The 13,323-nt window shown below is 46.3% G+C and overlaps 1 protein-coding gene across 1 annotated transcript in view; it reads right to left on the bottom strand.

The window, feature by feature from the left end:
* LOC119390099 (parafibromin-like) overlaps positions 1-12,961 on the bottom strand; it is a gene marked incomplete at its 3' end in the record, with an annotated part of 120,758 nt that extends 107,797 nt beyond the window's left edge. The window contains 4 exon segments of the mRNA XM_037657648.2: positions 7,581-7,662; positions 9,548-9,586; positions 12,205-12,310; positions 12,796-12,961. Of these exon segments, the coding sequence (XP_037513576.1) occupies positions 7,581-7,662; positions 9,548-9,586; positions 12,205-12,310; positions 12,796-12,926 (358 nt within the window).
* Positions 12,962-13,323: the final 362 nt, after the last annotated feature.

The following is a 13,323-nucleotide window of genomic DNA, read 5'->3' as shown; positions in this document are numbered from 1 at the left end:
TCTCTTGTGTCCGTGTCTGCACACCCCGTCTCCTTAACATCAATGCTTAACAACTAGCTCAGCTCTCTGTTATTTTAAGCCATACTAGTACGTGATTTTACTTAGCCTTACGGTCACAAGATGTAGTTGTAATACCGTATAAACGCGTGTAAGGGCCGCACTTTTTTTTTAAGAAATGAGGGCCAATTTTCAGGGTGCGGCCCATACACGCGACATTTTTTTTTTTTTAAAGTAAAAACGCACCAGTTAGCGAACAAAGAGCGTTTATTGCAGTATACGACATTTCTTGCGACATACGTGCTCAATCGTCGTCACTCGGCGAGTCCTCAGACTTGGAGTCCGAGATGAGATGGTGTGCTGCGAAGCGCCGTCACCCCACAAGCAGTCATCTTCCGTGCCATCCAAGCTGTTAGATATCCCGGCGACTTTAAAACTTCGGGACACAATGTCCGTCGACACCGAGCTCCACGCAGATAGGTTCCACCCAAGTACAGTCGCCAAGGCTAGTCCCTTCACACGCGGCATGTCCGTTGTGAGTGCAAGACCATCATTCCGCACTTCAGTCACATAGCGGAGCAAGTCTTCTTCCAAATCGGGAAACTTGCACTGCTCTCCTCGGAAAGCGCGCTTAGTGCTGTTGGCGTTTCGCAAGGCTTCTTTTTGAGCACACCAACGTAGAACACACTTCTCGTAAACGTCGAATTTTCTGCTGGCGGCACGTTTCCCATGCTCGAGAGCATACTCGATCAACTTCAACTTATAGCCAGCAGTGTAGCTATTCAGGTACTTGCCCATCTTGCCAAAACGTGAACGCTGTGTAGAAAACAAGCTAGCACGAAGGTCATCGAACAGTGCAGAAAACTACAGCAAATGGCTGGCTGAACTGCACAAACCGAACAACGCGAATGCCATGCCAAAAAGTTGGTGATGCTAATGCCGATATGGATAGCGCCGATAGCGCGTTTGTATAGAGATGGGAGAAGCTAAAGATAAAATCCTGCTTTAACCTTTAGTTGGCGGGTCTATGAATACTAATAAAAAAGTTAAAAATTTTAGCCCACTTCACGAACATCTTAACACTAATAAAATAAAATATATATATATATATATATATATATATATATATATATATATATATATATACTCTGGTGACGATGATGATGGTTGCGTTTCTTTGCGCCATCTATCGACTACGCCTAGAAGCTTACGCGCGCGCGCATTTTGAATACGTATTGGTTGCGGAAAGTGTGGATGCGGCCCTTACGCGGATTTGTTTTTTTTTTAGAATATGCACTTCAAAAAAACGGGGTGCGGCCCTTACACGCGTTTATACGGTATATGAAGTGGTTACCCTGTCACTGCACTAGGACAATCGCATAGGGCCTTCCGTGGCCGCAACATTGCCCGCTAAGTATTACATGGAGTCTACAAGCTCTGCCAATAGGTATGTAACGTCATTCTTTGTGAGACGCCAACAGAATGATGACAAACAAAACCAGCATTCAAAGTCCATTGACTTCGTGCTGTGCATGGAGTGAAATGTGGATCCCCGAGGCCTTCCCAACGTTACGTACATAGAGCATCCAAAACAAAGTGTCTATGACGTATTACCAGCTGGGTCATTCCACGCCAAACGTCCCAGCCATTTTGGTGACCATATCCAATGTTCTCGAAAAAATCATGCTGATTTCTTGCATTGAAAACCATGAATTGCTAGAATATTTTGGAAAGAAACAAATTTTTGGTCCCGTGGGTGCCTTCCGAATTTCGCAGGATGTCATCTGAGCGTGGTTTCTCAGAAAAATTATTCTGAGGGTATCGTTTCTTGTTTCAATACCAAATTTGCTTTAGATATTAAGCAAAGGCATTTGTCTAAGATGTTTGGAGCTCAATAATATTACTTAGCACATAAATAGTTTTTATATGGCAAGTTTTATCACTACAATTTTTGTTTTAAGGAAGAAAATAATTTTTCAAGTACAGTAAAACCTCGTTAATTCGAACTCGGTTATTTTGAAATCCTGCATAATTCGAAGGGTTTCTGTGGTCCCATATTTTGCAATGTAAATCTGAGTGGATAATTTGAAGCGGCGGTCAGCGCCAGCCCGGTTAATTCGAAAACTTTGGGCGCCATGTGCCAATTCCCGATCCAGATTTCACCGCAAATCCGCGGAAGCAACGGCCCTTAGGAGCCACAGGGCAATGCAGTGTAGCGATATTAATGAGTGACAGTTGAAGCAACCCAGCCTCGCTGCTCCTAGCGCAAAAAAAAAAAAAGAAAGCACGGTCTCGTGGTCAGCTAAAAACGTGCGTCTGCGGAAAAGAAGACGTGCTTCACTGCAACACAGCGGTGACACGCGGCCAGCATGTCGCATGCTTCTCGCAATGTCAGCGCGTCATGATTTACCCATTCTTTTTGGGAAAAGAAAAGATAATAAAGGACGGTCTGACGGAATTCATGATGTACGTGAACCTCCGATTGGCGGTTGCTTCGGCAATTTCCGCACTTGCACTGCTGGCGGAGTTCTTGCCTGTAATGCCTACTTCGAAAACTCAGTGAAAACTTCAATGATCATTTTTTCCAGCCAGAACACATTGCGGATTCCGTCACACTGGCCATTATCATACTCCTTATTTTACCAGAAAGAATGGGCGAATGGTCGCATCATGACTCGCTGAGGCTGCAAGGAGCAGGTGACATGCTGCTCGCGTGTCACCACTGTGCTGCAGTGAAGCACGCCTTCTTTTCTGCAGGCATGCATTTCAGCTGACCATGACACTTCTTTTCTTTTCTTTTCTTTTTTTGCGCCGATAGCAGCGAGGCCTGCCATTTTCCCGAGTTCACGGCAAAAATGGGACCAGGTATTGCTGGAAAACAACCCTTGGAGCCACAAACTAGAAGGCCAAACAACCACCTCTGATTACTTTCAGTAATTCAAAGTTCCTTGCATCTGACTTTTTGTACGTTTCGTTAATTCGAAAACCCGCTTAATTCGAAAGTTTTTCACAGTCCCAGTGACTTTGAACTAACGAGGTTTTACTGTACTCTATTGACGACAATCGGGAACTTCAACGAGGAAGCTGCCATATGACCAAATGGGAAGATAGCCGTCACTTTAGAACTTCAAAAATTATTTTCTTCCTTAAAACAAAAGAGGAAGCAGACGGTCTTGGCGAAGCAGCTAGGCCTCGCAACGTCAACGTGCACAATTCTGCACAACAAGCAAGCATTTTGTCTTCTGCAATATGGCAATAGGTTGCATGATTTTCTTGTACTGTTTATATTTTCTTTTAATTGCGATAGCAATTATATGGACAGTCTCGGCTGGTTTTTGCCGTCGCCATCGTCATGCACCGTGTGTGTGTGTGTGTGTGTGTAAAAGCCACAAAGAAAAATAATTCAGAAATACTTTCCGACACGTGGAATCGAACGGCCGACCTCTCGTTCCGAAACCCGCGGCGTTAGACGGCTTGGCCACAGAGTATATATATATATATATATATATATATATATATATATATATATATATATATATATATATATATCTTACAGCATGCTAACGGCGAGCTATTCATATGCACAATTTACTTCAGCGTGCTTTCTTACTCACCAGCGAGATGGCGCAAAGTGAGTGCGGGGCGTGCTTTAAAGGTCGTCGCCCTGTTCCTGTGAACGCCGTTGCTCTTCACCCTATAGGGCGTGGTAGCCTTCGTCGCTTATTTCGAGGAAAGGGGGGCGGGCGGGGGGGGGGGGGGGGGGAGCGGCGGGTTGTATGTCTTGTGCTTTCCCCGCGATGTCCGCGCTGAAGTCACAGAGCATACGAAGGTCACTTCGCTCGCCGCAGCGGCCGCGTTTGCGAAAGGAGCGGGCTGTTTTAACAGAAATAAGTAACAACTGCGACGTTTAGTTCGTGCTCGTCCTGTGTGTACAGTACGGTCCACTCTTAGAGGGAACACGCGAGCGCGTGGCTGACAGCCCGCGCGGCGCTTAATAGCGGCGAGACTTGTAAATGCGGCGCATGCGCATACACTTGTAAGGGCGGCGCGCGCCCGGCGTCGTCTGCTACTTCTCCGCCCATGCGCCATGGAATTCCTGGAAAGCTCTAGAAAGCGGTTACGTTTTTTTGGGGTGCAATTTATCTAGCCATTACTCTGCATTCAACAGGCAGAAAAACAAATATCCGCATTTCTTTACTGCTGCACTCTTTCGCAAGGTTTACTACAGTAGAACCCCGCTGTTACGTTTTTGAAGGGACCGTAGGAAATAAACGTAAGAGGCGGGAAACGTAAGAGCCGAAAAACAGGAAAAACGACAAAATATTTAGTGGTACAGAATTTCATTTCAATTCTTATGAGCAGCACGAAAATTGGCGCGCTCAGCCGCGATCTAGTCGATGGATAGAAACGCGGAGCTTAGGACGGCCTCATCCACAGAAATGTAATCAACGTATGTGATTTTTTTTAACACCAACAGCTGTAGGCATGAAAGAACTAAGCACACGCAATCACGACCGGCGCGGCGAGTCCGACCGCGAACCGCAAGCACGACCATGCGAGCTCCAACCAGCTCGAACTCCTCCCGTTCTCCGACAAATAACGATGATGATGAGTCTACGCCAACGCGATGGCAGAAGTGAATGCCAACCTCAAAGGCCTTGCTTTTGCAAGCAATTACGTCATAAACGCCATGTTTGTGCAATACAAATCTCAAAGGCTATGCTTTTGTCAACTGTAAATGCCAATCTCGAAGGCCTTGCTTTCGCGAGCAGTTACGTCATAGACGCCATCTTTGCAATTTGAATCTCGAAGGCCATGCTTTTGTTTGCATCAATTGAAAGATTCTGCTGCTTGCGCCTCTCATGCGGCTAATATTATGGTCAAACGAGGCCAAGCTGCGTGAAAATGCACCATGGCCGCTCTCTTTGGTAGTCACTCGGTCGGCTCCGAGCGCACTTCGCGACGTATCATACGGGAACGGTCCGACAGTTATGACGTAACAGCCATAGAGTTTCCTACAATACTTACTAGAGGGAACTCTGGCGCTAGTGTCTATGGGAGCTGCAATGCATCGCGCTTCAGCCAGCATGGGAATCATGGGTAGTACACGGATTTGTCTAAACTTCGTTCTTTTGGCTCCGTTTGGCTCCGCGTCGCCTGCTTCCGCTTTGTCGCAAAACGAAGTTCAGCAAAAATCAGCAGTTTCACTTCACCACTTTAACTTCTTTAGGCTCACCGATTCAAATCTGGTCACGAAGTTCACAATGATCCATTCTTTTATCCGAAAGAAAACCAAAACATAGCAATAAACAAAGCCACAAGTGCGTTCGAAGCCCACAAGCACGAAGACTAGGCAAATCCGTGTACTACCCATCATTCCCATGGTGGCTGAACGATCGCAGCGCCAGAGTTCCCTCTAGGTCATTTTAGGAAACTCTATGGTAACAGCGGGGTTCATAATACATTGCATCCTATGGGAGCTATGCCGGGACCGGCGGAAAACGACCTAACAGCCGGGAAAACGCAGCAGTGAGGAACGTAACAGCGGGGTTCTACTGTACACTGGTTTCTAAGTTCGCTGAAGCATCATGCGCAGAAGCTCCTAAGATCGACTATTTTTTGCAAAGAGATTATTCTGTTACAACACATGCGCACAATGAAATAAGGCGTGCACGGAACGATACCTGAAAGTAAGCTTGAAGGAGACATCTCGATTATACTTTTGCGACAGAGGATTTATGGGGCCAGAACTAGCCACAAGACTTTTGATGAATGCAAAGCTGGTGTGTTGATGCACGTCCATACTCTTTGAAATGAAAATAAAATTCAACTTGTGCAAGAGAAACAGCTCCAAGAGCTTGCGCAAGCCAGTTATACATTTTTCAGACACTGCTACAGCAAGTGGCCACTACTGATAACAGACAAGGCAATTGAAGCATGATGCAGCGAACATACATACACTAAGCTTGCCCTTCTGACAATAAAATAACTGCCTATAACAGCAACAAGCGGAAGACAGAGTTGGTATCACTTGCTTCTAACTTCGAAAACAAAAGCGGTAAGAATCAGCGCATGCCGGGCGCTGGTGTACAGAAGTAGCAGACGACGCGGGGCACGCACCACCGTAATGAATCTATACGCATGCGCTGCATTTACAAATCTCGCCAGCAGTTAGCGCTCCGCGGACAGCCGGCCACGCGTTCACGTGTTCCCTCTAAGAGTGGACCGTATTGTACCTGTTCGTTCGTTTCATGCGTCCTGCTTTATGTTTCAGCAGTGCGCTTCAAGTATCGAGCGATGACGCATGATAGTTCGCGCTCGTCCTGTGTGCGTTCTTTTCGTGCGTCTTTTGGGCTCGAGCGGCGCGCTGGCAATTTCGAGTTGCTTTCCATTCTTCGTGTTACATTCCAATTTATTGCTATCGCATTCATTGCTTCGCCGTTGCGGCGAAACTGTGACTTTTTTTTTTCTTGCATTGTCTTATCTTGTAATTATTTTGTCATTGTACTGCCCCTCCTGCATGGGCCAGCATATTGGCCTGCAGTATCAATAAATAAATGAGATTGCCAACCCTCCAATTAGCACGGGAGACTACCGAATTTTGAGCAAACTTCCTGATTATGCGGGCATGGCGGTAAATCTCCCGAAAAATATCCCCAACACCATCCTGATAAGAAAATAAAAACAAAGGTCAGTGATTTTGAAATTTCCTGGCCTTCATCTATCGCACGCAAAACGCTCCTAAGTCACTTTCACCATAGTACTCTGGAGTCATGCGGAAAAGTGTACTAAGATTAGGAAGGGGCTACTAGCTGTCACGGGTCACAACCCACCCAGTTCATTAATTACACTCTAATGATCGCTAACGTCTGAAAAATTTACTGGCCATCATTCAGAGCTGTTCATGACATTGCTGCAGCCCTGAGAAACAATAAATGGAAATGTATGCCAGCTTTCTTTTGTAGATTACTAATTTTTATTTTCTGGCTATACGAATATTTTTGGTGACCTCACGAGATTCAATCACCGAGGTTTTACTGTATACTCTATAAAGATCTTGTGTCTCTCAACCACCACACTTGCTAAAGGTGATCTCTCTAATTAATAATACAGCTTCTACAAAGTAATCTGGTCTTGCAAAGACCAACTTACTTCATAGAGACTTGCTGTTATCCTGGTTATTACATTTTGCACATGTGGCAAGTCCATCGTGCCAGGAGGCCACACCAGCATGAAAGAAAAGCCACCTTCTCACACAAGTGATGATGACCTTTGCTGCATCTCCACTATGAAACAAAGGCCTCGAACTAGTTATCTGCACTCATTGAACTTACAATGAACATGCCTGCTGACTCGTTAGAGGACACTAAAGTGCATATAAGTGCTTTCTTTCAAAGACTACTGGTCCACTCCCAAGAATTCTCATGCTAAAACAGAATCCACAGTATGACAAACACAATGTATTATATATTAGGTTGCTTAGTATGCAGACACAAACTAGGCACAAGTGCAGGATATGTGATCACAGACTTGACACGGTTGCGCCCAGGACTTGTACTTATGCATGCCAGCCCGTTACACACCTTGTGTAGGTATCTCGATAGGGGCGCTCTTGTCGATATTGGCAGAGGTAGCTGTCTCCCCGTTCAGGTAGGCAAGGATGTCCTGCAACATGGTTGGACAAATGTTAGCCCAGTGTGAAAGCCTGTCAGAGACCTTTGCCTGTCGGCAAGCCTCTCATGTCAATCCCCAAAGGACTTGCCCGTCTCTTTAGTAACAGGTCTGCTTGTGTTAACCCTTTACATATGCCACTTCAGCTGTACTCATCCATTTGTCTGAACCAATATCATCAAAGACAAGCCATACTTATTCGGGCTACTACTGCTACTACCACAATGCTTCAACAGCTTTTCTTGCTGGAGACGTTGCATCCCACATTTGAGCTTCCACAGTTGGAGCATGCTACATAGCAATTTCTTTTCCTTGCATTTTCAGACAGTTACTTTAGAACTTGACGCATTTGTTGAGGAAAAGTCTCTCTGCTGCTTAGATGTCTTTCACTGATATTCAGGGTCATTATGTAAGATTAACTGCACATATCTAGACTTTTGAAATCTAGACGTACTGCTGGCATATTGACGAAAAATCTTGGGAATCACTCCCTGTGGCCTTACCCCTGCACCCAATTATATGTCCCTCCCAGTGCACCTACCATGCATTCTCAGCATTTCCAGTTCAGTAATGGCATGCTTGTTATCAGTGCAATCTCATTTTTGATGGAAAATTGGCAGACTCAATACAAGCAAGGCATACACCGATTAATGCTTGGGGGCAACACACTCACAAAGGGTGTGTGCAAAAGTGCCTTGTGGGATGAATACCCCTCTTTATTTTTTTTTTCCAGCACCCCTCTTATATTTTACTCCTTCACAGAAAGTTGGAAATGACACAATACAGTTTGAAGTAACCATTTCCACAGCCTGGGATTTTCGTTGCACACCTTAACCAACAAAAACGTCCTTCTTTTGTCACATTTTCTCTGCCTAAAGTTAGTCAAATAACGAGGCATCCAACATGGGCTATTAATTTTCTGTATGGTGCTATAAGCTATTTTCACTGTTACTGACATCATGAGAATCACTGGTAGGCCTGCTTGAAAAACTGACTATCTGTCATTATGGCAGAACAGAGCAAAATACGGCTCAGTGAAACACAAGAGGACTGGGTCCTGTGTGTTTACTGTCCCGTATTTTGTGGCGCTGCTCTGTGAAAATGTCAATGAGCCAACAAGCCCACCTAATAAGAATCACTGCGACTATCTTACTGGAAACGAGCCCTGGTAAACAGGGCACTTGCATAAACAAAGTGCAGAACTGAGGATGTCTATCGCTTCATCTCACCTGAATGAGCTTGACCCAGTCTGGCAAGCCTCTTAAAGTGCTTCTGGCCAAACCAGAATGCCTTCAAGCCAAGCTCAGGTCCCAGCCAAGACAAACAAGCACAAATTTATTGGTATGAGCAACATCATGCTTAGTAATTGAGTATGTTATGTTATCCTAAACAACAGTATACACTGTCCTGTTCTTTACACATCTGCTTAGCTGTTTACTGTAGTTGCAGAAAAAGGAGCAACTTTATAAGCTTTGATCAAAGGTAAACATTGTTTTCATGACGGTCGCATAGGCCGCCATCAGTCAGTTTTCATGACCCACCCAGGTTTTTCAAAAATTCCCTGACAATAGCCTGACTTTTCTAGACATGTCCAAATTCCCTGACAATTAGAGGCTTTCCATGTTGGTAGACACCCTGAAAATGCGTGCAAATAAGAAAACCACTCAAGGCACTTCACAATCGGAGACGAGAAATTCTCTGATGGTGCGCGGGTCCCAACATCGGGCCACAGAGGGTTAAGGCACAGCATACCTTTCCGCAACAAAATGCACAATTGCAGCGCTGTTTTAATGCTAAACTACCACAAGAGGCAACAAAGCAAGCCAGCCATTTTCAAAGCTGATGAGAATAGGCCCCTCGCAGGTCATGAGCAACTCACCTTTCTGTCAGGACGCCTGACAACAGGTATGTTTTCAGCCTGAGAAAAAAAATAAAATAACGAAATGTGACCAACCAGAACCTGTCAAAATGAGCTTGCATGCAACAAAAACTGCACAAATCTTTAGTAGTACATTTCTTGATGCAAAGAACAAAACTTGGAATCAGGTTTATTAAGATACCCAAATTAGGATAATGTCTGGTTTAAAAATTGGGGAGAGGCGAAGCATGTAGGGAAGGGTGTTTCAGCTCCACTAACGTGAAACCTGTGGAGGGGCAAAGCATGCAGTGCGCGCCGGATTTCCCACAGCAAAATCACTGCTAATGGGCAATGAGAGATGGAGGAAAGATTAGACACAGAAACCCGCAGTCCACTTTTAGTTAACATTCACGCTGTGAATCTTTATTGTTCAACTACGCACAAGAGAAATATCCCACCGGCACTACATTGCAGGTCAAGATCCAGTGCCCATATATGTAGAGGGCGTGAGAGCCAAGCCGAATATGAGGCGCCCTCTATAGGATGTAGTACATAAAGGGTGTACTGACAATAAACTGGGGGAATTCTGTTGGGGACATGGAACTTGCATGTTGACTCCGGCGGCCCTCGGGCTTAGGCCTGCATCCTCGGTCGTGTCGGTTCGAACCCGCCCACCACATGGTGTCAGAATTGGGATCCCAGGTTCCTGGCATCCAACATGGCTAATAAGGACGCTGCAGTTCCTGCCCTTGCTGCCGCCAGTCTCCGGAACCCAGCCCCATTCTCCTTCGATGATGCCGGCGAGTGGCGTCCCTGGTTACAGCAATTCAAAGACTACTCCTTCGCCACCGGGGTGGCCGGTGAACGGTTGTGCAGTACGAGCAGTCGGTTTTTTTCAATCAAGAAGCTTGCTAACAGACACTGCCTGCGTCCACGTTGTCTCTCACGGGCGAGGGCGCGTTCTCGTTCCTTGCGAGCTGGTAGTTCAGCGTTCGTCGCAGAAAGAGCGTTTCCATAGTGAACATGTGCCATTCACTCTCTCTCGCCACACGGCGAGCGCTGAGACAGTGGCAACCTCTCTTGCACTCAAGCAAATGGACCATCACGACAGCACACCGACGATGCATGCCACGACAGCAGACAACAATACACACCGACACCCTAAGGTGTTTCACCCCTAAAAAACCGTCAGCCTAACCTCGTTAAGCATATGTCATAAGTATGAGCAATAGTACCTCTCCCATAGTGTGATGATAATTTTTGAGGCCATTAAAACGAGTTAAAGGATTCTGCCAGTGGTCACAAACTAAGGCAGTCACCATGCACTCCAATAAATTATCATGACTTTTGTCCCAAAATGTGGGCCACATTTAGAACGGAGCATGGGAAAACTGGAATGCAGGTTAAATCTTCTTGCATTACTCAACACTATGCTTTCATCTTTGTATTAAGGTGGCAAGTTATACATTTCCCTGCAAATGGCTCTTTGTGATCATCTGTATGCAACCCAGGGTGGGCTCCCTGTGCTTTTGCTGACAAGTCAAATCCTCTGCATATATATTGCCCAAACAGTAATAGGTGTGCGGAAAATTCAACAGTGTTCCTCAGGTTCAAAGAATGAATCGAATACCGCAATATTCAATTCGTTATACAATAAGAACAATCGAACACCTCATGCAACCGATAATGCCTTTCATCAGACTCGCGGGTGATGTCGTTTTGTGCCGCTACTGGTGACCACTTTATATATAACTTGCAAGTGACGTCAGTTCCTGTCTTCCGTCCGGTCCGCCATAACCGAGCCAACGGAGCACATACGTCTCAGCGACCGCGCAGTGTTTACATTCGTACGGTGGATCGTTTGGCGTAGTGTGCGTGTTTTTGTCGTTTGCATTGTGTTTAAGCTGAAGGAGAATCGTTCAGGACATTATGCAGCCAGCAGCGAAGCAGTGTTGACTGGGGAACGCAGATCCTCCGTGTCTGCAGTGTCTGATCCCATGGTGGCGCAAGTAATGGGTGAAACAACTTTGCACAATATTTGGAAACATAACTTGCCTGTTATGAAGTGACGCCCGCACACACGAATGTTGTTCAATGTCTTGAGGTCATTCCTGTTTAAACGCGCATAAGCCATGTGCTCCGCTTCTCGGACAGCTCTTTCGTGTGGTCGCACAGGTTTGTGATCACCTTTGGCAAACAGCACGTCCACGCGTCTGGTCCTTTTTATTATCTGATTTACACTTAGTTCTCGTGCGGCAGTCAAATATCGCCACTGCGACGTATACGGCGTTGACGGGAAATGCGAGAGCCGCGCAGCTTGACTCAGTATCGCTTGCTGCCATGTGCTCGGTGATGGCAGCGCATGGCCAGATCGTATCCCGGAGTTCTGCGGTGTGACGTGCTTGCAAGTTATATATAAAAAGCACACGACCCCAACACAGGTATTTGTTTATAATGTAGCGATAGCGGCGGCGCATGGATACAGAGGAGGTTGTGCCTCGACATGCCATCTCTGATCCCTGCGTCGCACGCCGGGCTTGAATCCAGAAGTATTACACGCTAGCGGCACAACCGAATGCACAAGCGCAACGGAGGCTGCCCTTGTGCATTTAGTGTACCGATGATAGAATGCGCACAAGAACGGAGCAGACGTCCAGCAGCGCCGAACGAGTACTCACCGCAGCCTGTCGTACGTACACCGGGTGAGACAAATGCACATTTCTGAGAAGAAAGAGCAGGCACTGCAGCGTGTAGTACTCCCGAGGTGCCCCATCTTTTCCGGACCTGCAAAACACCGAATCCACGCATCGTGAGAGGGTGCACTCCGACGAAGCGGTGCCTTCGACGCTGCGAACTCGCGATTAAGTGCTGCTGGTTGCAGTCGAACCAAATAACTGCCACAGGCCTATTATAGTCGTCCTAGCACAAACTTTTTTTTCTGCAAGGTAGCACGCTGACAGATGTGCATCGGAACGAGAAATCGCTGGTTGTGTCAATATGCGCACAACGTAGTGTGCCGCAGGACACGATGCCGCTCCGTGCAGCCGCAACACTGACCACGAGTGCATCGCAACTTTAGTTACAGTGTCTCCATAATCAAGAACAGCACTATTCCATACCTAACAGCAATCGACACTCAATAGGCCGACAGAATTGAAAATCAACGATGTCAGCGTCCAGTCGCTAACACAAGCACACGGCCTAAGCCTAGACAGAGAAAAATAATGCGCTTCCCAGCCTTTAAAGAACGAGTTTGAATCAGCACTTACCCCCACACGAGGTAGTTGGTCTTCACGGTCTTCGGCCAGGAATACTCATCGAAGATTATTTGCGAATTCCTTTCAGCGATGTCTTTTTTGTTGACATTGAACTGCCGCAGAAGGCTCAACGGATCCGCCATGTTTTCAGAAACGCATGCGCGAGAACGCGCAGCAGAGGCGCAAAGGCCTTTTCGGTGACGTAGGCACATTTCCGGTTCCGTAGTGCGTAGCAAACCGAGCAGACGACAGCGCGGGCAGACGCCGACCGCTCAAGCGGCGGCACACGCAGTTCAGGTCGGCATTACATTTTTTTTTTCACACACAAAGATGTGTGTAGACACACACATCTTTGAAACGGGCGGCGCAAAAACAAGGACAAAGGAAAAGTACGCCATAGAGTTACATGCATAGAGTTACTCAGCGCCAAGTCCTGTCACCTCTCTTGTCTCGTGTTTCTGCGCTGTTCCCTGCTATGGAGTTACATGCTAACGTACCATATACAGTATACTCTTAGCTAGAGTGTACTAGATCTAGTAC

Source organism: Rhipicephalus sanguineus, chromosome 1 (genome assembly GCF_013339695.2).
Source record: "Rhipicephalus sanguineus isolate Rsan-2018 chromosome 1, BIME_Rsan_1.4, whole genome shotgun sequence".
In the NCBI taxonomy this organism is placed as follows: Eukaryota; Metazoa; Arthropoda; class Arachnida; order Ixodida; family Ixodidae; genus Rhipicephalus; species Rhipicephalus sanguineus.
Note: the sequence above shows the minus strand (reverse complement) of the source record. Positions and strands in the feature narration are given on the sequence as shown.